Here is a 27,440-nt window from a genome sequence, read left to right on the forward strand (position 1 = left end):
TAAAAATGCCATCTCCAGTTAAACACTCTGAGATTAAATCTCCTCTCTGCAAATTACAAGCTGAAGAATCTTGAGCAAGTTAAACAGCCCCAACTTCCTCTTCTTCAAAGTGAGGATAATAAAAATATTTACTTCACTGGGTTCATGTGAAAACAAGCTGAGAAGATAAATCTAAGGTGCTTTTTAAAAAACGTGTCTGACAAATAGTAAGCTCTCAATGTGTGAGCAATTTCTTGAATCAATTAATAAAGTAATGAGAGTAATCCAGATTCAGCTCTGAGGTTGAACTGTACAAACTGCTATTAGTACAAGGAGCCAAGTGACTGAGGAGCTGAGGCATAAAATCGAAAGTAAGTCTCCTTCCCAAGGGTTAGAGTATCAACCCATAAATGATTTTGTAAATTTACAACTTCAGGGATTAGCCAGCTGGTTGAGAGGTACTGGGGCTGTGTGGGGTGGCTACAGGCAGGGAAGAAGAGAGAGGTGGCTACTGGGACTCTGAGTTAACCTTCATAGATGTCTGCTTTTGAACTTTCTTAGTGTAGTTGTTTTCCCAGCCTCTTGGCAAAACAGACAAAAACATAGCAACAGCTACCCTCTCTGGTGATTCCCCAGAGTTTTTCTAATTGCTCTGAAGGAAAATACTTAATATGTCACAATTGCTAGCAGGATGCTGGAGGAGTAACATAATGGAGAGCCTCTTCGGTGACACTCAGAGGTGTCGACCCCCGTTTGGCATGAGAGTCTCATAGGAGGTTCTTAGGACATCTTGGCCATAGCCCGACATACTAATGATTACACTAGAGGATTTTATTCTCAAGAAAAGCCAAAGCCAATTTCAACAAGTAGGAAATATATGTCTGCAAAATCTCTTTGAATTACCTAACAAAAAAATTCTGCATTCCTAAGCCATGAATTTAATTTTCTCTTTGTAAGGAAGCTTTGTGATTTCGCCTCAGATCTCTGGGAAAACCAGACAAGCCAAAGTTAGTTTCTTATTCTGGCAGTTATTAGTATTTCTGATTGCCTCAAGAAACTAATTTTAAAAGCACGTAGACATCATCTAGTCCTTGGTATTGTGGAGGTACTACTACAGAATGACAGCTGCCAGGGGTTTTCAGAGAGGTTTAGAAGTGGCATTTCTCAAACAGTGGGAGCCAGGACATTAGTTGGTAGTAAATTCAATTAGGTATGTGTGAATGGCATTAAAAAACGTAACTAAAAAGAGGATAACAGTTATTCCTTTATCATTAAGGATCCTCTTTGTGCATGATAATTTTTTTTTGCCTCAAAGTCTATTTTATCCAACATTAACAATGCTAGATCACATTTCATTTGGTTAGTATTTATATTGTATATCTTTCCCCAGCTCTTTACTTTCAACTATTCTGGGTCATTTTGTGCTCTTCATACCTCTAGCATAGAGGAAGCTTCCTTTTGTTATCCATTCTGTAAATCAGAGAATAATTTATTTACATTTATTATAGTTACTGATATATTTAGCTCTCTTATCTTATTTTGGGTTTTTAAAATTTATCATACTTTTGATCTTTTTTCCTGTTTTCTAGTACACTGGGATTTCTATATTCCATTTGTTTCCTGCCACTGATTTGTTGGTTCACATTCTATTTTTTCAGTGTGTTGCTATAATGTGATAAACAACTTAAAAAACTAGGCAGAGCATGGTGGCACACACCTATAAACCCAGTTCTTGGAAGGCTGAGGCAGGAGGACTGCTGTGAGCTCAAGGCCAGCCTGGACACATAGCAAGTTCAAGGCCTGGACTACATAGTGAGACCCTGCCTCAAATACAAAACCACATCAACAACAAAGAAATGATCTGTCCAGCCTCTTTCCAAACAATACAGACTTTAGAATGCTTCACCTCTAATCTTCTCACTCTCAGCTTTCATATTACTGTTGTCTAGTAGTTTAGTTTTGTTTACCTCCCATTGGTAATACCTACTTAGATCTATCATCTTGCTCAGTCACCATAGTTTCTTCCTCCCACTCCTTTCTTATGGGTGCAATTTCCTTCAAATTCAAGTATATTATTTAGGAGATCTTTCGCTGAGATACAAATCTAAAATGTCTTTATTTATAGCTCTTGGTCTTGAATGATAATTTAGTGGGTATATAATTCTAAGCTGAATGTTAACTTCCCTTCAGAAGATATTACATGCCGCTGTCTTCTGGCACATACTGCTGCTGATTAGATAGCTGTAATCAGTCTCCTGCTTTTCCTTTGCAGGTAATCTTTCCTGGGAGGCAGCTTGAAGGCTTTTCTTCACTTTGCTTTTGGCATTCCATTATTCCATAGTTCTACCATGAAGCATTTCATGTGCTTTTTTTTTTTCTTCACTAGAGATTGAATCCACAGCTTTCCGACTGAGCTACCTCTCTAGCCCTTTTATTTTTTATTTTGTGATAAGGGACTTACTAAATTGCTAAGTTGCCCATGCTGGGCTTCAATTTGAGATCCTCCTACCTCAGCCTTCCAGAGTGATCAATTACAGGCGTGTACCACCTTGCCTGGCTTGTGTGGCTTCGTCTTTATTTTGCTAGTTTGGGATTCATGTTTCTTCAATTCTGGAATATTTTCATGCAATATCTCTGGATATATGGCTTCCCTACCATTCATTCCACTGCCCCCTTGACTTACGTTGAGCCTTCTCATTCTATCCTTGTCTCTTAAAGCCTTCTCTTCCACTCTCTCTCTCTGTCTCTGTCTCCCCACTTTCCCCTCTCCCTCTCCCTCTCCTTCTCCATCTCCCTCTCCCCTACCTCTGCCTCCAAGTTTACCAACTGCTCCTCCAGCTCTATCTGCTAGTTAAGTGATACCTGAAATATCCTGGACCAGCAGCCTCTGTGTCACTGGGGAGCTTGTTAGAAATGAAAATCCACAGGCTCCACCCAGCCCTATTCATCAGCGTTCAACACAGAACCGAACCAGGAATCTGTTTTACAAACTCTCTAGGTGACTGACGCTTATTGAAGTTTGAGCAGCTCTGCTTAACCCATTCACTCAATTGTTTTCACTTCTGCAGGTTGCACTTAATTCTTTTTCAAATCTGAATTTTCTCCTTTGTTCATGCTGTGTTAATTTCTCAGAAAGGTTTACATTTTTTTTTTCTGGTAAATCTCTATAATCATCTTAAGCATACTTATTTCATAGGCTCAAATTGCTACTCATAGGGGCCAGAATTTTCTACTTGGTTGTATTTGCTGACTGACTCTCCTTTCCCTTGTTAGTCTATTTTCTTAATTATGAGCCCAAAACTATAGAAGATCTTAGCTGCAACTCCAAGTTTGCATGGGCTTGAGGTCATATCTTTTATCCAGGGGTCAGTAAATTTTTGTTGGTAAAGAATCAAACAGTAAATATTTTTGGTTTTGTGGGCCATTCAGGGTCTATTATACCAATTCAGCTCTGGCATTATAACACAAAAGCAGCCATAGAAAATATGTTTCAAAATGGGCATGGCTTTTTCCAATAAAAGTGTACTTACAAAAACAGGCAGTGGCTGGGGCTATAGTTTACCAACCCCTGTTCTTTTGCTTGAGTGGGCATTAGAACGACAGCCCTCTATTCCACCCTCCTCTTCCCGTATTACCTCTGCCTGCTCTCTACTTGTATTACATAAATATTGTCCTTTTAAGTCTATTTCCTAAACTCGCTTGACGGTGTTGAGATCACTTAGGACACTTGTTCAAAATAGAATCCAGTGGGATGGGGATTTAGCTCAGTGGTGCTGCTGCCTGCCTCGAAATCACAAGGTCCCAAGTTCAGTCCCCATTACGAAAAAAAAAAAAAAGAATCCAGGGCCCTTTCCCTGTAGATTCTGACCTAGTGTGTTTGAAGTGGAATGTCCAAGAGTCCCAGTGAGTCCAGTGATCTGGAAAGTTTGAGAACCCCACTTTCATGAAAGACAATGAATGGACATAATACTACAATCCTTACTACTAACATCCTTTCAGCTTGGGTTCAGTTCTTACGTGAATGCCATGTTGATTATTGCAAATGCTTAGAATCTAAGCCAAGAAGGATTGCCGGGCTATAACTGAGTGGTCAGTAAGTCATGATCTGTGTGACTCATGAACAGCAGCTGTTTTTCAGTGGGCAGTCTTTGTACTACCAGAGCTGAAAAGCCTTCTTCCAGGAAGCCACACCTATTTTATATTAAAGTTCCTTTAATTACAAGGTGCCATCACAGTACATCCGTAAGAAAAATGGAATTTCCCCTAACAGCTCAGTGATGACAGTTCAAATAAAGTATATCTGACTCTTGGCAGTTGCTGGCCAAATAATCAGGGAATGCATAAGCTACAAAGGCATTTGAGATAGTTGATGAACTTTCCAATGACTTACAGGGTTAAATTATAAAAAGGTATGCTATGCTAAAAACCATATTATTGCACAATGCTTTGATCTCTGTCTTACCAGAGCTGATATTTATGGAGTATTTCCACTATATAATAGTGTCAGCACTATTCTAGGAAACAATGAGGAAATATTTTTGTTTTGTTTTGTTTTTTAGTGCTGGGTAGCAAATTGAGGGCACTGTGCATACTAAGCAAAGTGCTCAATGAGCGGTACCTTCATCCCTTACATATTAATTTTTAATCCTCAAAACAAATCTATAAAGTAAGCACTAGGGCTGGGGATTTAGCTCAGTGGTTCCACCGCCTGCCTCTCAAGCGCAAGGTCCTGAGTTCAATCCCTGGTACCAAAAAAAAAAGTAAAGTTATAAAGTAAGCACTGTCGACTACATTTCTTTTCTTTTCTTTCTTTCTTTTTGGCTTGTTTTTTGAGACAGGGCTTTGCTATATAGTCCAGGCTGGCCTTGAACTCACTATGTAGCCCAGACTGGCCTGGAACTCATGGCAATTCTCCTGCCTCAGCCTTCTAAGTGCTGGGATTACCACCATGCCTGGCTTTGTTGCTTACTTTTTAATGAAAAAACTGAGTCACAGAGAGGTAAAATAACTTTCTTAAACTTGTACATACTATAACCTAGAACTTGAACCTGAGTAGTCTCATTCTAAGGTAGTAGTTTCAACCCTGGCTATATATTGGAATCTCTTAGAGGAGCTTTAAAAAAACTACTGCTGCCTGAGTCTCACTACTATGGCCTCTGATTGGCTTCAGGTTGTCATAGATGCCCAGGTACTTCTGATGTGCAGTTAAGGTTGACAGTCACTGTTGCTTACTAGGTGTGGACTTGTAACTCCCCAGCCAGGACTCTCAAAGTGTGGTCCCCAGAGCAGCGGCTGTAGCATCCATCCCCTGAGAGTCTGTTTGACATGCAGACCTGCTGACTCAGATGCTCTGGGGTGAGGCCCTGTACTCCCTGTGTTAACAGGCCCTCTAGATACTTCAGATGCAGGCTAAAGACTGAAAACCATGTCCCCAGGAAATTGCATCTCCTGGATCCTGGCCCCTTTGGAAACATTGCCACTTCTCTCATTCAGTGGGCAAGTCTGTCTCCTTCTTTTGAATCTAGGCAACCCTCGTGACTTGCTTGGACCAATGGAAGATAACAGGAGTGCTCTTAGGCATGGTCCAAGAACCAGACCTCAAGGAGACTTTGTGAGGTTAAGGAAACTGAACTGATCTGGTTCTTTGGAGGATGAGAAGCCACATGGAAGAGAACTGAAGTGCCTCAGCCAACAGCCAGCGCTGCTGGCAGGCACATAAGCAAGACCAGCTTAGCCCTTCTGCTGGCCTGGCTACCAGTTGAACTTGACCCCATGTGAGTCCAGGTGAGACCAGCCACAAAATCATGAAAAATAATCAGCTGCTCGGGATTCAAGGCACTAAGTATGAGGGTAGTTTATGATTCAAATTGCAGCTGTGAAATTTACCCATAAACTTTGCCTTAAAGGGAGTTGTTTAGCCCTTTTTAAAAAGGTTTCAGGGAACACTGGGAATGTTGCTGGGCCTGGTTCCAGGTAGGGTGCTAAGTGTCTTGTGTGGGGGTCTGGCCTCGTGGTATTGCCCTGTGCAGTCCCACAGGCTCTGCTTGTGGAACTTGCCCCATACTTATTTTATGCACTGTGGCCGCCATGTAGAAATTCTTAATAACTTTGAACAAGGGACCCAGCATTCTCATTTTACATTAGGCTCTTCAAGTTATCTGGCCAGTCCTGCTCATTTGTGGTCTTCTCATTTATTCCTCAAAACAACCACAGGAACTAGAATTCATTATCAGCCACTTTTTATAGATACAGAAAATGGGGCTCTGAGAAGTTCAGTAAGGATGGCACAGAGACCCCGGGCCAACACTATGCAAACCATGCATAAATCTGGAATTTGGTTATTGGTTTTTGTCACATATAAAGTATAACTGAAAATCAAAGCGAATGTTTAATTTTTTAAAAAAATTATTACAGTAAAAGACACACTGCCACTAAGCCCCCTCAAAATACTCCCTGTTGTTTCAAACAAACCCTTATCCCATTGCTCTTGCCACTCTCTGAAGCAGTTCTGGACGTGCTCTTTCACATGTGCCTTTTGGTTGCACTGCTGTGGCTGCCTTGATGTCTTGAATCAACTCAAAATGTTTATCTTTCATGATCATTTTGACTTTGGAGAAGATCCAGAAATCGCAAGTGCCAGATCTGGGGAATAAAGTGGATGAGGACAGAGGACACACCATCATGCTTTTACAAGCCTGCCTTTCCACTGGATGGCACTCGCCACACCATTTACCATATTTTTTTTTTAACACACCTCGTAAAGATTTTCACAAAAGAGGACTTCCAGAACTGCTTCAGAAAATGAGAAGAAAGATAAGTATGTTTGAAGCAAGGGGGAGTATTTCGAGGAGCATTAATGGCAATGTGTCTCTTCCTGTAATAAACTTTTGCTATTTAAATATTCACTATATGTTTTGATCACTCCTTGTACTTCAGGTATATTATGACTGAGCAAATAGAAAAGAAATTTTTGCTAACAGCCTGGCAGATCGGCAAAGAGTTTTCCAAACATATCAAGGAGAATACACTTGCAGCTATAACCTAAAGTACATTTAAACAATCACAGGAACAGGCACAGGAAGGGAAGGGGAAGGCCCTGGCCTGGGAAGCTAGACTTACGCTAGCCCAAAGCCCCTATTTGTAGTGTTGTGGCCTACTTCAGGCTGCAGGGTGCCCCTGAGATTGCCCTGAGAACTAGTCCTTGACAATGACCATGGAAATCAGGTACCTTCATTCTGGGGATATGGCTGGAAGCATGCAGGGCACAGACAAAAGTTTTTATGGAGAGCTCAAGGACATTTTGAAAAGATAATATTTTATTGGACAGGGAATCTAAAAATGCACTTAAGGAACACTATCAGGAAATATGGTCTTAGAGAAAAAAATGTGCAAATCAAACTGAGTCATTTAACCTAATAGTTATTGAGTATTAGCAATGTGCCAAGCACTCTGCCATGCACCTGACAGGCACCATTTCATTTATACCCTAGAGCATAACCCTGGAGGGAAAGCTCTATTATTATCATCCCTGTTTTACAGAAAGGAAACAGAGGCTTAGGAAAGTTAGGAAATTTACTGGCAGTTACAGGGTTGGCAAGCCAGAATTCAAATCTGCATCCTGGCTCTCCTTTACCTAGGCTGATGCTTACACCCCCCTTCTCAAATTTTATCAAGCCAAGACTAGCCTGGAGGTCTTTTTAAGAAGCAGATTTTGATTCAGGAGGTCTAGGGTGGGGTCTGAGATTCTGCATTTCCAACTGATGGCTAGATGATGAGGGTATCACTGGTCTGTGGATCACAACTGAGTAGGAAGGATATAGATACACATAGTTTTCCTGCTTTTACTTTATCCTCAAGTTTTTCTACCCTCTCTCTCAGGCTGAGTTATTGTATTGGTTTCCACTGCTGCATAACAAATAACCCCTCGGACTCAACAGCTTAAAATAATAGCAACACAGTGTCTGAGGAGTCCATGACTAGCTTAGCTTGGTGAGTCCAAGATTTCTCTTGCAGTTAGGATGTCAGCTGGGCCTGAAGTCATCTGAAGGCCCCACTGAACCAAAAGATCCACTGATGAGTACACTCATCATGGTACCATGATGAGTACCATCATGAGATGGCACACTCATATGGCTGTTGGCTGAAGGCCTCAGCTTTTTGTCATGTAGGCAGGGCTGCTGAAGACATGGCAGGTGGCTTCCCTCGGAGTGAATGATGACAGAAAGAGAAGGCGAGAGACTATAGTATCTTTTATAACTTAATCATGAAAGTGGCACACCATATTTCTACCCGTATTCTATTAGCCACACATATCTACCCCGGTCCAATGTGAGAAAGGACTCTGCAAAAATGTGAATACTAGGAAGTAAGGATTATTGGGAAGTCATGGTGGATTCTGGCTATCACAGTTTTCTGAAGAAAAATCAGTCAAATCATGTGACTGCTCTGCTCAAAACCATGTCATCATTTCTCATCACAGTTGGAACAACAGTTCCCCTTTCACACTACAATATCTGGTCCCTGACCATTCTCTCACCTCCTCTCCCACTCACCCTGGCTCACTTTCATCAACCACCCTGACCCTCTTGCTGGTCCTCTGTATCACTCACCCCTGCAGACCTTTGCCCATGCTTTGTCCCTCTGCCTAGAATGAACTTCATTCAGGCTCTCCTCAACACTTTCTCAAGGAGGCCTTGCCTGACCGTCTCACCACCTAAAATAATTCCCTCTGTTATCCTCTAGTCCTTTCACTTAATTTATTTAGGTTTAAGTGATAGATAATTATTCAGCAAGGAGTATAATTGCTTGGCCCATTGATGGCGGGTTTGGCCACGTAACTTGCTTTGGCCAATAGGATGTCTGTGAGTCATGTGCCATCTCCAGCATAGGTCTTGAGATGTGTTATGTGTGTTTTTGCTCATTGCAACCTCTGCTGTCCAAACAACATGCCACTGGTAGCCTGCTGAGCTCAGAAGAATGAGCCCTACAAACAAAACCAAATAGACTCCAACAGCCTGGAGCCACACGTAGCAGAGCCCAGCCTAGATTAGTTGCAATCTGACTGCTCTGTGGACATGTGAGTTAAAAAATGAAGCTGTAAGTTGTGGGGTGGTTTATTAAGTGACATTATCATGACCATAGCTCACTAGTGCACTTTTGAGGTGTGACAGTGCTGGGGATCAAACCCAGGGCCTGGAGCATGCTAAACATGTGCTCTACTACTGAGTGCACCCTCACAGTCCCTGACCGATATACTTCTTGGCATTATATCATCTGTTTATTTATTGTATCTGTTTCTAGTCTATTGTAAGAATGTGAGCCGGGATTTTGTCTTATTCTCTGAAGTATGCCCAGTATCTAGAACAAGGCTTCCCTGCCTACCACATAGCAGGCGCTGAATCCATAGCAGTGCATGAATATTAGTGAATGAACTCATCTAATTGTACAGCCTGCTGGCTTATAATTCTACCACACTGCCTTCAAAATTAGCTGGAAAAATGCAAAGTAATTATCTTTAATAAATTGCAAAATAAAAAAATAATTCTCTTAAATGAGAGTTTTAGGCAGCACATTGTTGACCAGGAAAGCGTGACTCACACCAAGCTGTTTGCTATTGTCAGTGGGCCAGATACCATCTGTTCTCACCTGGGCTGTGTCAGAAGTCAGCCAGAAACTACAACCAAACCCTGGCTGAGAACGGAAGTGCTCCTTTACATGATACTGGCTCCCCTGATTGGGCAGCTGTCCCCAGAGGGAGGAGGACCAGAGAGGGCTAAAAAACAAACACAAAGGGAGGAAATGCTCCCCATACCTGTCCTGGAACAGCTGCACCGGGTGATGCCCTCTCTGGAAGGACAGAAGAGGAAGTTTGGAAAGCCATAATGCAGGCAGCAAGAATAGAGAAGCCAAACACTCAAGGGAAAGCGGAAGGGAAGAAGAATCTGGACCTCAAATAACTGCTTGTTGGGTCTTTATGAGGAAGTAGAAAGGGAGACCAACTCCTAAAGATTTCTGCAGCCCTGCAGCCTGAGGGCTAACTTTTAGGTTGGAGGATTCTGAATGAGAAATGTTTGGCTGCCTTGGTAGGATGATTCCTTCAAACACAGATGCTCAGAATAGATCCACATGCATTGATGTGGAAAGTTCCCCTCAAAGCAAAGCAAAATGACTACCCGGGGTGGGCACATGTTCACAAAGATACATCTTATATTTATATGCATGCAGCACATGATGTAATAAATATACATGAATGTCCGCATACGAAAAGGAAAGGCATGGAGGACACACACACATAACTCTTAACGGTGATTCCACCTGAGGAAGGTTGGGGTAGGTCTCCACATGGAGACACTCATGTTACTTTATAACATGACAGCTCTTGTACAGCTTGCTTTTTCTTTATGGTGAGTAGCTGCTCTTTCCCCTCAAAAAATATCAATGAGGAATTTTTCATACACAGGGGGCCATTTTTGTCCTTAACAAACAGACCTGCTGACCCTTCCATGAGGTCGTCACATGTGGTTGCAAAGCAGCATCATGAGATGCCAGTGATGAGACCCCTCCCTAGCTCACTCTGACTCAGGAACTGGCTGGTAGCAGCTTGGTAATGCTGTCATTGGTGCCAGGTCTCCACTTGCCCTGTTCTAGTGATATCAGTGTTCATTTTCAGCAAACCCACCGGCTTAACTCATCCTGCTGAAGAGCATGCTCGGTAATGCCAGCAGTACTATGGTCTTGAAAAGAATGTATTTGTCCTGCTTCTCTGCTCCACCAATCTGCTGGTGGCCCTGTTTCTTTTTCCCACATCAAGCAATCCTCCAATAACACACAGAAAATTGACAGAGGAACACTGCTCTTCTCACTTGGTCTTTTACACCTCATTCATTTGTTTTGGAAACAGAACCTCCAGTACTTTTCTAATAGGAAGGACACTCATCTGTAACTATGACCTTAACAGTACCATTCGTTTCTGCATCCACAGTTTACAGAACATTGTCTTGTGTGTTGCTATATTTAAATACATTTTGATCTTCACAAAAGGTGAGAAGCTATCCTAGGCAGCTATTACGATTCTCAATTAAAAATAAAAGAAATTGATCGATCGTCGGGTGTGGGATTCACATCTGTAATCCCAGCATTCAAGAGACTGAGGCAGGAGGATCATGGTGAGTTCAAGGCCAGCTGTGGCTACATAGTGAGTTCAAGACCAGTTTGAGTTACATAGAAAGACCCTGCCTCAAAAAAAAAATTAATACTGAAGTTTAGCAATTTGTCTTGGATCATCCAGTCAATTGAAAATATGAGTGGATCTCAACTGTGGTTGCATGTTACAGTCACCTGGCAGCTTTTAAAACATATTCATCTTCTGTTCATACACAACTAATTGAACAAGAATCTCAGGGGAATGAGGTCCTGGATATCAAAAAGTAGGAACTTTCCATGATGACTTTGTTACACAGTAAACTGTGACACCACTGCAATCCATGGGTAAAAACTGCCATGTGTTTATTCGTCAGCAGGGTTAAGAGCTGAGGTGGGTGTTGTGGTGCATGCCTGTAATCCTAACACCTGGGAGGCTGTGGCAGGAAGATCGCAAGTCCAAGGCCTGCCTAGATTACATAGTGAGGCCTTGTCTCAAAAAATACATATAAACAAACAGAAACAAATTTAAAAAACCAAAATACAAGCTCTCATGTTTCTTTTTTTGTTGGGGTTCTACAGTGGAATTCATCTTAGCAATAAAGACAAAGGGACTGCCTAGACACCCAGTCACAATGGAGAACTTCAAGAGCATCAGGTTAAGGGAAAGAAGCCATGCTGGAATCCAGTGTACTTCATGTCTGCATTTATATGATGTTCTAGAAAAGGCAAAGCTACTGGGGCAGAAGACCAGTAATTTCCAAGGAGAAGGTGGTGGGGCCGAGGGCAGATGGACCACAAAAGGAAAGCATGAGGGGAAGCATTGGGGGATGACGTAAAGGTCCTATATCCTGAGAGTGGAGATGGTTAGGCTGTCACATTGGTCAGAATGCAGAACCTTGACACTGAAAGGGTAAATTTTACAATATGTAGTGTGTTACTTAATAAACCTAATTAAAACACATGTGCCCACACATACACACTAACATACCACTATATACTGCTAAAATGGCCAGAAATAAAAGAACAAGCCAAGTGCAGTGGAAAGAGCCTGTAATCCCAATGACTTGGGAGGCTGAAGAAGTCGCTTGAACTCAGGAGTTCCAGGCCAGCCTGGGCAACACAGCAAGACCTTCTCTCTTGAAAAAAGATCATAGCAAGTGTGTTGAGGACATGGAGCAACTGGAACTCTCATATACTGCTGCCAGGAATGCAAAAAAATTTTTCAAAAGAGAGATGAGATTCTGAGGACAATCAGAACTAGGCTTGAACTGTCCTTGGCACTGGGTGATGCTGGACAGGTAACATCGGGCTTGTAGGCTGTGGTGTGTTCATCTGCACACGAGGTAGTCAATATATATTGGACTGCTCTACAGGATTGGCATAAGGTGGAAAGGACATGGTGTCTGTAAGGTGCTTAGTGCAGTGCCTGGAATACAGCAAATGACCCAAAATACTAGATTTTGCTATTCTTAATATTCTAATTCTTGTTATAGAATGTCTTTGGGGTCCTTGCAGTACGGAAGAGTGTGTTTCTATATAGCACCCAGCTTTGTCCTTGGCAAGGCTCTCAGTACGCCTTTGCCTATGGAAGAAGGGAGCCATGTGCCAAGGGAAGGTATAGGACTCCGAGTGGTGGCAGAAGGAGTGGCAGCAGCCATCCTGATGCACATTCCACTCTCAACATTAGCAGAGAATGTTTGCATCTCCAGTCTAACAGCAAGGTCTCTATGTTGTTGAGAAATTCAGGGATTCATCCCTCTTGTTCAGTGGGACTTACATAGGCAGCCTCGACTCCTTGATAGCTCATGAGCATTTCCTAGCCATTACAAAATGTTCAAGCCCAAATTCAAATACAGCATGTGGGTTCCAAAAATATGTCTAAGGCAGCCTAAAGCAAAGACTTCTTTGGATTTGAATTTTCTGGTCTGGAAGTTAATGCGGTAGTGAAAATGTATTGAAACTGTATTAGTAAGTCAACAAATAACCAAGAGGAGCCCACTGAGAAGATAAATATTTCCATATGGAATTCCCACTAGTGACCCCAGGCGGAGATTGTCACAAAGGGTCTGACCAGCTCCTCAGAAGTCCTTGAAAGGTAGCTGTGCGCCAACAAAGGGGAACTGGTGGTAACTCGATGTGGTGGCCTGTTTTTAGCATTCCTTTTGCACAATACCATGTCTCACTTTTGCAGGCAGAGTCTGCCCACCTGCCAGCAGATCTCAGCAGTCGGAAGGAAATTCCATCTTTCCTGTCTGATACCCAGATGACCCGTGAGCTGATGCTCTCGTGTCAAGCCTGTGTGTGGGGTCACGATTTCCCACAGCAGACTTAATTTCCTCACATTACAAGGCTTGGTGAAGAGATGATTCATAAAGGCCAATGATGAAATGAATACACATCCCTCTAGCATCATCTCTGGGGGATTAGCCAGAGCAGCTGTTGAGGTCAAGGTCCCGGTGCATAAGCAACTCCCCACAAAAGCCCATGTTTAAGCGCCTGCATAAACTGCAGAGGAAGGTTTATAAAACACAACAGTCTAGTCTGCTTTTCTTCATTCTCAGAAGCCCTCACTGGGAAGATCATAGAAGGAACTCAGTCACTCATCTAAAAAATTTTACACATGTACTACAAGTCAGATGCTATTCTAGGGATTGAGGATACAGAGTCCAACAACCTCTGCTCTCTTGACAAACAAGGGAATATGTAGTACAATGTCAGGTAGGTGACAAGTAATGGGAAGAAACTAAAGCAGAGTGAGAAGAGGGTAGAAGAGATGATGGTGCTGGTTTAGTGACCAGGTGCAACACTGTGGAAGAACCCGAAGAAGTGTGGGAAGGCACCATGACCAATCAGTTGCAGGTGCAAAGAACAAAGAGAAGGTGAAAGGCCCTGAGCCAGGAGCTTGTTTGGTGTCACTAAGGAGCTGCAAAGAGGTCATTTGTTGGTCTTTAAACGATGCCCTATAGAGGAAAATAGAAGCAACAACAGTAATAATTCTAACTAATATTGTAGATGTACTATGTGCCCGGCCCTGTGCCAAGCCATACATATATTTATATAATCGATTCAATCTTAATACGTGGGAAATATTATTATTCCCATCTTAGGGACAGAAAACCATGCTTCAGAAGTTAACCTGCCCAAGGGTGTCAATAACCTGACCTGCTGGCATTCAAACAGGCCTCTCTGTCATGAGAAAGCCACATTCCTTATGAGTGGCCACAGGGCATGTTTTACACGGAGAGAAAGCAGATCTTTCCAGGCAGCTATGACAACAAAAACAAGAAAGCCAAGACTACTGATGAGGACCCTGAGTGCTGCCTCCTCTCAACACACTGTCATGCCCAGTGGCCCAGCCAGCTGCCTGCCATGGAGGAAACATCTTCATAGAGCAGAATTTCTGTTTTCAGGCTGGAATTTCTGCTTTCTTTTGAAAAATATGAGAGGAACAAGACCTTTTCTGTGTATTCCCTGCAGAACCTTTCCATAATTGCTTGGTTTTCATCCTGGGCTGTGCTCTTCATCCATTTTCTATGTAACTGTATAGGTCAGGGCTTCTCTAATATAAAGGAGTGGGCTTTCAGGAAAAAATGAAACTAAATCAAATCCACTTAAACTTCCATCAGTTTTATTTGGGGTCTGTGGAATGCTCTTCCTTTTAGTTTGTCAGCTGACCCAGGGTACGTTCTCTGATGCAGAGAGCAAGCTGCTCGCCAAAGGACTTAAGGTCTGAAATATCTCCTCTCTCTCTCTCTCTCTCTCTCTCTCTCTCATTTTCTTTGTCCGGTGCTGGGGATTGAACCCAGGGCCTTCACACTGAGCTACATACCTATCCGTTTTTTAAAAAATTTTGAGACAAGGTCTCACTAAGTCACTAAATTGCCCGTCCTGGGCTCGAACTTGTGATTCTCCTGCCTCAGCCTCCTGGAGTCCTGAGATTACAGGCATGGGCCACTGTACACAGTTTATTATTTCTTCTTTTCAGTGAAGACCAGTAAGATTCCTAACAAGAGGGAAAATATCACACTTCTTCACAACTTAAAATATTGTTTGAGCAGAAGTACATTTTTAAGGCAGAGGTGTCACTATGTTACCTAAGCTGGCCTTGAATTCCTAGGCTCAAGAGATCTTCCTGCCTCAGCCTTCTGGGTAGCTGGGACTATCGGCACATACGTATTGTTATGATTTGTTTCTAGACTCATGTGGTCATAGGTGGGGCTTTTTCAGAAGTGGCTGGATCTAGAGTGTGTGATGCTGGGATTAAGGGTGTGTGATTATGGAATAGTTCTGGGTGTGAGTGAGAATATAAAAGGACAGAAAGAAGCTACTATTGCCAGTTGTCACTTGTAGCTTCTGCCTTCTGCCTGCCATGAACTGTTTCTCCTCTGCGATGTCCCTCTGTCATGCCACCCTGCCTTGGAACCAGCCAACGATGGACTGAAACCTCTACAAACTGTGAGCCAAAATGAACCTTTCCTCCTTTAACTTTGGGTGTCTGGTATTTTGTCTCAGAAACAAGAAAAGTAACTAAGATATATTCAGAGCCAAACCAAGACCCAAACACACTATTAGGGACGCTATAAAATGTAAAACAAGATGATTCTGCAATTTTAAAATGAACTGAGTACATTAACAACTGGATTACAATAAAACAATGAATGCTTTCTCAATATTGTTTTAAAATTTTGATATTTAGACATGCAGACATACAGACACACGAGCCTAAAGTCCTAAATTTAACTAAAGAAGTGCAGAATACCAGGCATACTGGTGCACACTTGTAATTCCAGCAAGTGGGAGGCTGAGGCAGGAGGACTGGTATGAATTTGAAACCATCCTGAGCTTTACAATGAGTTCAAGGCCAGTGATAACAAGATAGAAATTGCCCATAGTATGCGAAGTGAAAAAATAATAAACTATCTTATATGCAGATTGTTTATTATTATATAAAAATTATATGTAGAAGATAGACTAGAAGAAATATATAAAATGCTTTTGTGGTTGTTCAGTAGCAGATTAGGTGTAATGTTTTTATTCCTTTTTCTAATTTTCAAGTATCTTATGAAGAACATGTATTATTTTTACAAAGAATAAAAACTACTTATAGACTTAGAAACCTGCACTCGGCCATGGTTTTTGGTTTTTGAGGGGTTGAAGGGAGGGCAGGGGAAGGGGGAAAAATAAGAACCTAGAGAGATTACGTAAAGGTGCAAATTTCCAATGATGAATGTCATTATATTGTATACCTAAAATGTACCAATAGAATAAAAGAAAAAAGAAACATGTAACAAATGGCTACTCAACCACCAATTTCCAGGTTTCTCAAAGCTTGAGAGGTCTGCTATAACGATTTTGAATGGTGTCTCCCAAGGATTGTGCAGTGCACAACCCATAAAACGGAACATTATGGCCCTCCCATCTCATACTCCTGAGCATGGTTCCCTCATGATCCCGACATGCTTCGTGTTCTTCCTCTCTCCACTGTGTCATCGAAACCTGCTGTTACGGCACACTGACATACACTGCTGGGAAGCAATCAGGTGAATAGATTTAGAGGGTAATTTTACAATAAAGGTTAAAAAAATGAAAGATACTCTTTAAGCCATCAATTCCACTGCCAGCAATTATTTTTGCAGAAAAAAAAATCAGATATGTACGCAGACATAAGAACAGGAATTTTTCATAAAACTGTTTATATAGCAGAGAAAACTAGAATATCCAATTGTTTATAGTTAAAGCAGTTATGCTTCAGCGTATTCACAGGAAGACGCATATGTATATCACAAAACCTTTCAACCGGTGAGGCAGATCTACATGTACTGACAAAGAAATATTCCCAATACGTCATTAGGGGACAGACCAGGCATAGACAGTCTATCACCATGATTGACCTTGTAAAAAATAAAACTTCCTGTGTCAACAGGACAAATTCTAGAAGGATGAGGATCAACAGATAATTTGTATCATTTACTTTTCCACAATTTGTATGTATAACTCGCATGATTAAAAAATAGACATGTATTAGAAAAATATACTCCTGGGGCAGGCTTCCTTCTCCAGTCATGCCAGGCTCCAGGTAATAGGCGCAGTCTCTCCTTCAGCTAAACTGGGATGGTTACTCTGCAATGATGGACCCAGATCCCCCCACCCACCCAGTGCTGTGGATTGAACCCAGGACCTTGGCATTGAGCTACAGCCCCACCTCTTTTTATATTTTTTGAGATAGCATCTTACTAAGTTGCCCAGACTTAGCTCAAACTTGTGATCCTCCTGCCTCAGCCTCCCAGAGTGCTGGAATTACCATGCACAGATTCAGATTTTTATTTTGGAGCAAGATTCTCCTCCATGTTGAGGTAACGAATCCCGATTTTTTGTTTTTAAACTGAGGATTATATTGTCAGGACTCTAAGTTTTAAGCAACAAAAATGTATCCTGAAGAGGATTCATTGGTTAGCTGGGTCCAGGTGTTCAACAGTGTCCTCAGGGCCATCTTGGTCCTGCTGGCCTCTGTAGTCACTTCTCTGGCAGGCTCCTCACAGTGGTGAATGGTCCCCAATAGCCTGGTGTCTGGGTGACCCCAGAGCAGAGAGAGTTGCTCCTTCTTAACCACTTCAGTGAAGGTCTCACTAGGTGTGATTGGCCTGATTCAGGTCCCCTCGTTGTCATAAACTGAACCTTGTGGCCCACATCCCAGTGGACCCGAGTGAGGCCTGTCCCACACACACTTTGGACACTCACTCGGTTTCTCCTTTAGGGGCCCCCAATTCGCCCCAGGTCAGTTCACATAGACAATGGTATAAATAAGTAAGATTCTCATTGTTTCCTGCAAGTAGAGATCAGAATTCCGTTATTGTGTTTCATTATCTTTTTTTAAATTTTGTAATTTTGCAAGACCACAGAGGAGCTGCTGTAATAACCTCCCACGGTAATGTTCATCAAATAATGGGTGATGATTTATGGCTTTTGTGACTCTTAGTTGTCACCATGCCTGGCGGGAGAGTTGACAGCTGGCAGAAAGCAGGGATTGCTAATACTCTCCACCAGGTGTCTGGGCTGAGTTAGAAGAAAAATAAAACAAATGAAGAGAAGGCATAAAACTCCAGGAGCTTGTTTAGATAGGATAAATATTCAGTAGATGGATTTTTCTGGTCTAAGCCTCCTAAACTGTTAAGGAAATTTCAATTATTATCGGTCATTAAGAACCTCATTTGAACATCACAAGAGCATGATTCTCTCCATCAGTTTTTACCAGTGGCATCTGGAATCTCATAAACAGAGGAGCATGCATAAGGCAGTGGAGTCCGACTCCTCACCAATCACTCACTGTGGGAAGGAGCGTTTTCAGAGGGCCACATTTCTTTTATTTTTTATTTTTGTACCAGGGATCGAACTCAGGACCTTGTGCTTGCGCGGCAGGCGTCGGCACCACTGAGCTAAATTCCCAGCCATGGCCACATTTCATTCACAGGATTCAAATGGATCTTTTAAAAACCACGCAGTTTTGCATCTTGAAGCAGTCCAGCTTTCCAGCCACTAGCCTAGTGTTTTGAGAGAAGAAAGACCAGAATGAATGTCTACTCCTGCATAAGTGCATAGTGTCTCCTAAGAAATACCAGGGACCTGTTTACAGAGTTAATTATAAACTCACAGCTCCCAAGGACGCTTTACTGCAAACAGCTCTTCATATCATGTGACTCTTCTGTTAATGCAATTGGTTAAAATATAATTTTGAATGGGCCACCTGGTTAGTAAGGTTTCATGGCAAGAAGATTAATCAGTCTTTAAAAGCAAGCCCTGCAACATGGATAAAGCTTGAAGACATAATGCAGAGTGAAATAAACCAGCCACAAAAGGACAGATACAGCAGGATTCCACTTACATGAGGTCACCTTCAGGGAGACACAGAGCTGGATGGAGGTTTCCAGGGGCTGGGAGTGAGGGAGAAAGTGATGAGGAGTTAGTGTTGCATGGGGCAGAGTAGAAAAATGAAAAGTCTTGGAGATGGACGGTGGTGACAGTTACACCACATGGCACTAGAGATGGAACCTCGGGAGCACTGGCATATCCAGCCCTTTTTATTTTCCATTTTGAGACAGGGTCTTGTTAGATTGCCAGGCTGGTCTCAAACTTGTGATCCTCCTGCCTCAGCCTCCTAGAGTGATTGAATAATGGGCATGTGCCACCACACCTGGCTGAGATTTTAGACATTTATTTGAAATATGATTTGCAAATATTTTTCCCATGCTGTGAGTTGTCTTTTATTCATGTGTTGTTTTTTAAAGCACAAGGGTTTTTTTGTTTTGTTTTGTTTTGGTACCGGGGATTGAACTCAGATCCTTGCGCTTTCGAAGCAGGAAGCGGAACCACTGAGCTAAATCCCCAGCCCCAGCACAAGGGTTTTTAATTTTGATGATGTCTAATTTATTCTTTTTCTTTTGTTACTTCTTATCTTTGCTACAGACACTTGCTTAATCCAAAGTCATGGAAAATTTACATCCATGTCTTAAGATTTTTAGCTTTAGCATTTTCATTTAGGTTTTAAATTTTGAATTAATTTTTCTAGATGGTATGAAGTAGGGGTCTAACTTCACTTTTTTTGCATGTAGATATCTAGTTGTCCTGGAACCATTTGTTGAAAACATTATTCTTTCCTCAGTCTTGGCACCTCTGTTGAAAAATCAATTGGCTATAGACACAGGGTTTATTTCTGGACTCTCAGTTCTATTCCATTGATCTATATGCTTGTCTTCATTATAGTCTCACACAGTGTTGATGAATGTGGAAATGGGAGTACTCCAACTTTATTGTACTCTTTCAAGATCATTTTGACTATTTTGCATTTTCTTCTTAATTTTAGGGTCAGCTTGTGAATTTCTGTTTTAAAAGTCCAGCTGGGATTTGGACAGGATCTGTGGTGAATCTATAGATCAGTTTGGGGAGAAGTACCATCTATAATGAACATAGAATGTCTTTTCATTTGATAAAGTCTTCTTTCATTTCTTGCCATGATGTTTTGCAGTTTTCAGTGTATAATTTGCACCTTTGTTAAATTTATTCTGAAGTGCTTTATTCTTTTTGATGCTGTTGCCAATGGAATTATCTTTTAATTTCATATTCAGATTGTTCACCGCTAAGTGTATAGAAATTCAATTGATTTTTTTGTATACTGATCTTGTATCTTGCAACCTTTAAGACTGAGATCAATTCCTGCTTTTCTATAGTACCGTTTAGGATCATCTCATCTATCAGCCATCTTTTCCTTCTAGTGACTTTAGGATCTTTCCTCTTCCCTTGGCCTCCCTCAGTTGTGATTTTAGCACAGGAGAGGTTTGGATTTGAACAGCCGGAACTTTCATACAGTAAACATTGACCCCTTAAATATCTTCCACGCTTTGAGGGACATTTCTAGCTATTGTGTGATTGTCTTAGTTACTTTCTCTGTTGCTGAGACAAAATACCCAACACTAAAAGTTAAAAGAGGAAAGGTTTATGTTAGCTCACAGTGTTTAGAGAGGTTTCAGTCCATAGTTGGCTGGCTCTAAGGCAGGGGTGGATGGCAGAGGGGCATCACAGAGGAGAAATAGCTCACGGAGTGGCAAGGCAGGAGGAAGGTAGCAAGCTGCAAACAGCCAGCCTGCCTTCTTTCTGTTCCTTTATATTCTATCCAGGCTACAAGCCTATTGATTGGTGCCACCCACACCCAGGGTGGAGCTTCCATTATTCCCACCCAGAACTATGATAAAGCAATTTAGTTATCACATACCCTTAATCCCAGTGTCAAACACCCATGATCCAGCCACCTTCCCAAGGTTCTACCTATGAGCACATGAGGCTTTGAGGGGCCATCTAGATACAAGCCAGTGATGACAGCATATAGCCACAGTTCCATTTTGAGCTTTTATCACATCTTTTTATACCACAGTGTTTGTTGGTATGATGAGCTGAATTCATCTGTTTACAGATTGCTTTTCATACTGAGCCTTTGGGAAGCACTGAGAATGGGCTCCAAAGCCCCTTGCAATTGGAAGGATGGGGATAGGAGGACCTTAGCACTTAAGACAGAACAATTCCCCTCATTCTGTTGTACATCAATTACATATTGGGCTTTTGGGACTGTCCCACTAATGGGAAAATGGTTGGAAGATACTTTTAATGGTAATGATAATTCAACATAAGTTTTGGTAGAAATTCTGAACCACTCTTTAAGACCTAGGTTACAGAGAATCCCATTTCTGAAGTCTGGATGTGAGCTATTGTATCCTGTTTCAAATTCACTGGGCCGTTTCCCCATGGCCCCTCCATGTCACAGAAATTCCCCATCAAGCCACAGGCCACACCTGCACATGACCCTTACCAGATAGCCTCTCCAGAAGGATTGTATGATAATTGCTGCTTCCTCTTCTGTCAATAGGAGGGAGAGTGGGATTGGTGGCCGTGGGCTGAAAAGCAATAAAATGGTCATATGTTCATGCGATCCAATTCTTCAACCCCAGCAATTCTTCTGATAAAATAAATCTCTCTAATTAAGAGCCTCATCCATCCCCGTTTTTAGAAAGCAACAATGTCAATCTTGAAAGGAAAGTGTATTTTGGAGTTAGCATTTTTATACTAAAATTTGGGATTCTTTTTAGAGCCAACATAATCTCAAATCACTGTTCGTCTTCTCTTCTGTTGAAGGACTCAGATTGCTCGTTAGCCCCACAGGTGCAACATACATGTGACCAGCACATGACTACATGGACATAGTGCCACAGTCAGAAGAAACTCAGCCTTTATGGTCTACATTAGGACTGAGATCATAAAGGGCTTTCTCCCATTTCCACTGCAGGGAAATTCACCAGTTCATCTCTTTCCAGAAAGTAAAATACTAAATTTTTTTTTTTTGGTACCGGGGATTGAACTTGGATCCTTGCACTTGCACAGCAAGCAGCGAAACCCCTGAGCTAAATCCCCAGCCCAAAATACTAAACTTTATGTCCGATTAGTGTGCATTTCAGGTTAATGTAGTTTAAGTTTGAGCATATTTTTAAGTTCTGCTCTTACATCTTATCAAGCAACAAAATATCTCAGTGCTGGCTCAGATGATTGTGTTCTTATGGGATTTTTAGATTATGATGAGGTTTTTAAAAAATTACAGCTACATTAAAATCATGATTACATGCTTTTTCTTCTCTCTAAAAATTTAATGGCGCCATGAACAACTGACAAGGTCTTATAAGTCTGTATTAATCCTGATTCCTCATGTGGGCCCAAAGCAAACCACAGCTACCTCCGAAAAGCGGGGGGAAAGACTTTTCAGACTACAAAGGAGTGAATCCCTGAAAGGATATGGATCATATGGAGGATGCTTCCTGGACAGGATCCCCCAAATTGACTTTGAAAGTGTGAGATCCCCGAGTGTCCCTGGGCCCAGAGCCCTTCCTAATGACAGCTAGAGCTGACAGTAACTTTCTGTGTGCAGAGAGCATGACTACCCTGCCCAAGGTCACAGAGCTTGTAGGTGACCTAGGCAGGATCGGGTCCAGGCTTCCCTCACAACAGCATGCTGACGCCCTCACATCAACCAAGCAAACCCTTACGGATACCCAGCCTGCAACAGACTGCAAAGGCAACTGACAGCAGTGCATGACTCTCCAGGATCTGGGGATTTTATTTCCCTCCTAACTTTGACTTTAAAAAAAAAGAAAGAAAAGAACCTCCATACAGTGTATTTGTCTGAATGAGTGAGTGTGCCTCTGAATGATTCCAGAATCAAAGAACTCAAAGCCAGGAAGCACAGAGGGTTATCAAGACGGTGTCCAGTGTTGGTGCCAGCTCTGGTTTTCTGGCCGGACTGGTCCTTTCTAAGAGGCATGTAAAGGGGAATCTTCCACTTCTTTGCAGAGATAATTACACCCTAAAATGACAGCATTGTTAGGAACCCTGCCTTAATGCTCAGTTTCCATTTCTGTTCCATAATGTGGTGGCTTTTCTCGGGGTTCTGTTTCTGGGTTTCCCTCTCCTTGCCTCATTAATAACCTGTTTTCTGGGCTCTGAAGGAGCAACCTTCTCCGGCTGCAGTCCCGCTCTTGGAGGCTCACTGACGCCCTGAGCTCCACACTAAACGTCTCTCCTCCTCATGGTTTCATCGTCCTCATTCCCTAAGTCTCAGTGATGTGACACCGACAAATCAATCCCCGAAGTGATTTCCCCTCACTAGTTAAAACGCAGCGGCTTCTAGCGAGACCTTGGTGTTTCTGAGACCTTGATGTGCTGGTGGTGAATTTATGAGAATAATGCCACAGTTCATTAACACTAGCCGATGCTACTGAGTGCTTTCTGGACACCCCTCCAGCAGGTTGCACCTTTGTGCGGCAGTCAGACTGGCCCTTTTCATCTCCTCACACAGGCCATCCTCCCTTCCTCCCACCTCAAGGCCTTTGCAAAAGTGCTTTCCTTGCCTTTCAACCCAAACCCTCTGCCTGAAGCAAGGGGCACCTGTGCAGTTGCACAGATTGCTCTCTGCCCCAGGGCACTCGGCAGAGGGGCCGGAGTGCTTCACACCCCCATACCCTGCTCCCTCAGCCTTGCCCTAAAGGAAGGACAGTTTTATTTGATCAAATGCATCGTAAGGCTGGTGGAGACCTGACACCACTTTCTCCTAGTTCACTCTTATTCCTCTTCTCAGCTCCATTATAATGCTTTTTTAAAACTTATTCTCACTAGGTCAGGGGCCAATTTTTGCCATTTTTCTTACTTTTCTTCCTGGTCTTTGGTCCAATTTGGAGATATAAGCCCATGTGACTATCTAATTAATGCCCAAATCTTATCCTGGACTGAAAGCTCCATGAGGGCAGAGACTGGCCCTGGGTTTGCTCCTCTTGGTAGCAAGGACCTAGGACAATTCCAGCACGTAAATACTTGAGTAATGAGCAGCTGTCTCCATGCCTGGCAGCGTACTAGACATGATTTCAACAGATCCTCACAACAGGAAAAATGGGCTATTGTTATCCTCCCTTTAGGGTTGAAAGCGGTGAGGCACAGAGCGGTGAAGGGGCTCATTCAGGGTCACTATTTCCTGCTGAGACTGCAAACTCCCCAGGAAACAGGGAAGGGGCCAGCTCACAGGGTCATGAACATGGAAGTCAGGGTCTAGCAGCTGTTGGGTGCTAAATAGATGAAAACACAGTAATTTGCCTAGAAGGAAAAAAATGAGAGGTGTGTGCCATAATCACAGAAAATGCACTCTTCGTTGGCCCATACAGTATCCACTTGGCAGATCCTCACTTATCTGAGCCTCTACAGGACAGCCCTATGTCAGGACACTAAACAGAGTGGGTCTGTCACTTGCCTCTGAAGGCACATTTGATGAGGTTTTTCTTTTCAGCTGCAATTTCCCTGCCTGAAGTATGTTTGTGACTGCAGATGTCATGAAGTGCTCAGAGTAACAGTATTTCTACCTGGGAATAGCAGGAGGAAGGGAGAACTGTGGTTCTGAGGACACGAGGCTGGATGAGCCCAACAAAAGGCTTTGGCCAGCAATGAAACCCTGAACCACTCTGCATCACAATGACATCTTCAAAAAGCAAAATGAGTTTCCTAATAGGCCTTTAAGGCAGTAATATGAGGCCACCTTTAGTGACATCCTTGCTTTCATGGCTAAATAATGCAGCACTGTCTAGTTCACAAACAAGAATAAGTATGAGAAAGCCAGTGTATATCAGGCTAAATGGACTTAGTCTTCAGAGAATATTCCCTGGGAATTATCAATCATTTCAGCAGGCCAGCTTGAAGGGAGAGAAGCTTTGCCAGGCCCTTTTCTCTCTTTTGGAAACAGTGCAACTGGCTTCAGGTCAAACAAAAATAAAGAGGCAAGCGCTCATCATCAGGGAACTGGGGAGGGGAGAGGAGATCAAAGTGTCAATCACAGGAGATGGCAGCTGAGGCTCCTCAGGGGCTGAAACTGGACATCCCCAGAGCAGACCTTTTTGTGCATTCGATCAGGCTGAAAAGTGTTCCTGAGTACGTTTCCAAGAAGCCTTGTTTTATTAGTAATACTCATTTGTCATGTCTTTCTCCTCCCCCCACAAACATGACTTATATATTTATAAACTACAAGAATCAATTCTATAATTCTAAGAAGGGACAGAAATTAATTTTTCTGATGGTGTGTGTATAAAAATGAATGTGCAGGCAGGTGTATACAGGCACTGTCACGTTTTTGGGGGGATGCCAAATAAAATATTTGTAGGGCACAAAGAAGGTATAGTATGCTTACAAAATTCCCAGTAAGAAAATCTGAGAAGTTGTTCTTTATCCATTTCTTTATCTAGTTGTAAGACAAAGTGGTACCATCCAGTAAAAAGTGTAAAGTAGAAAGCAGAAAAACTTGTTTGCTTTTGCAAATTGAATTTCAGAATCCAAATTCTATCAACTTTTCATTAGGTAAGACATTGAGTTGTTTTCTTAGAACACAAAAGCACAAATGTTCCAGATGTAAAGCCATCTACAAAGACCCAGCAGCACAGGCCCTGCATCAAGCATCATAAAGTCCTGGGTAACATCCACCCACTGTGTTCTGAAGTGACCACTCCCTCCCCTTAACTGGTTTCCCAGAGGCTCTCTCTGGGAGTCCTCACATTCCTGACTTACAAACTTCAACTATTTGCAAGAAATACATCAGAGGTCATCTGGAACAATACTTCTAGACATACAGTGACTGGCTCCTAGGTTGGAAACTCAGGATTCTTTTAATTCCAGTTTTCTATGACATGAGAAATAGCTCCCAGCACCACTGCAGCATTACTCTCTGATAACCTTAAAGCACACTTCAGAATCATAGTTACTGGGATGTGGTCTTGCTACACCCCCTCACTAATCTTTACCCTGGGGGACCAACAGCAGTTATTACCCTAGCATCAGGATGAGTCATTCTCCCAGTTAAACACAGAGCTGAGGCCCACTTAAACAACCCCATCATTGAAGCTGCTATGTCTCCAGATAACAGAGCTTGCTAAATGATGAACTGCCATACCACATGTTTACTCTGTGGGTGGCAGGTATAGTATAGCTATCTTAAAAACCAAGGCCATGGTACTTGGTATTGTTTGATAAAATATGCCCAGATTGTGATGTTATTTAGTCCCCTTAGTAACTTCGACTTAAGGGGGAGCTTAAAGAGACCAGCCTGTTCCCCATTCTCTCTCCCCAAGCTCCAAAGGATGAGCCCAGGCCAGGGGAACAGAGCAGACAAGCAGACTGCACCCCCCTCCACTCTTCCCAACCTACTTTTGGGGATCATCACCTTTTTTATGCCTTGGACCCCTTTCTACTTGGGCAGTTTGGATTCCTTCTTAGAACAATATTTTTATCAACATAAATAATAAGATTATGGCAATTCAATTATACTGAAATACAGCTATCAAAATATTAAAAGAACAGCTGATAATATGCTAACATCTGTGTTCTAAATTGTGTGGTAAGGAATAAGAGCTGATCGCAGGTCAGTTAGCTACTGTGATTTGAAAGGAGCAACCAGTGCAAATGGTATTTCAACATCTCTGCAACAACTGTAATGGGATATGAAGGTATCACTGATCGCAGTTAGTGTGACAGTCACAGGGTACTGCCGACATTACTGAAGTTTGTTGCCTACATTCATAATTAATGGAGATGCTGGATTTAAGTTAGAGATTAGAGAAAATGAAGAAGTAATTTTCTCTTTCCCAAGTTGTGGGATCCTTGAGTTATAAATACTGTAGTTGCGACATGAGCCGAGAAAAGATGAATTTTACACTCACTTCATGATGGAGACTAAGGGTTTTAAAATAAACAGAATAAATTCTAACAATGAAATGAGACCATCTAAAAACAGAGTGTCAAGTAGTTATGGAATTTGGCCCAAAAGTTATTAAAGGACTCTTCCCAGATAGAAAAGGGATGCAGTATAACGCAGGCCTCTGTGTACAACTCGCCCCTGTAGAGAAGTGATCCCTCCCTGACTCCTCTAGGTTTGGGGAATCCCTAGTTTGCACGCAATTCAGACAGAAGCATGGCTGATCTAGGGAAGCTGTGAAGTCTCAAGTAGGGGGCAGTCCTGGGGGACCTCCTCCTCAGCCTGTGGTGTCTGCACTAACCCCAGGTAGCGTCAGGACTGAATTGTGGAACACCCAGCTGGCATCTGCAGAGAAGTGAATTGTTGGTAGGAAAACCTCGCACATTTGGTGTCAGAAGTCCTGTGAGTACAGAAACAGGTTTTTCCTTGCAGTGTCTGCTATAGTTTGGATCTGGGATGCCCCAGAGGTCCAGGTGGTAAAGTCTCGGACCCTAGCAAGGTGCTA

The 27,440-nt window shown here is 42.4% G+C and overlaps 1 protein-coding gene across 17 annotated transcripts in view; it reads right to left on the reverse strand.

Annotated features, from left to right (window-relative positions):
- Window positions 1-27,440, reverse strand: part of Iqck (IQ motif containing K) — a 128,023-nt gene that overhangs the window by 46,461 nt on the left and 54,122 nt on the right. For 6 of the 17 annotated variants that reach the window (XM_087208954.1, XM_004855822.4, XM_004855818.4 and 3 more), the window contains one exon: window positions 21,476-21,560. The exons of 5 other annotated variants lie outside the window; for them this stretch is intronic. In XM_087208954.1, coding sequence (XP_087065080.1) covers window positions 21,476-21,560 — 85 coding nt within the window. Of the gene's footprint in view, window positions 1-18,407; window positions 18,660-18,726; window positions 19,050-21,475; window positions 21,561-27,440 lie in introns of those variants that run through there. 6 more of the 17 variants (XM_021237236.2, XM_021237237.2, XM_087208951.1 and 3 more) reach the window with 5 other exon arrangements.

This window comes from Heterocephalus glaber, unplaced genomic scaffold, assembly GCF_053883595.1.
Source record: "Heterocephalus glaber isolate CG9 unplaced genomic scaffold, H.glaber_assembly_v1.0 deba00000943, whole genome shotgun sequence".
Taxonomy (NCBI): Eukaryota; Metazoa; Chordata; class Mammalia; order Rodentia; family Bathyergidae; genus Heterocephalus; species Heterocephalus glaber.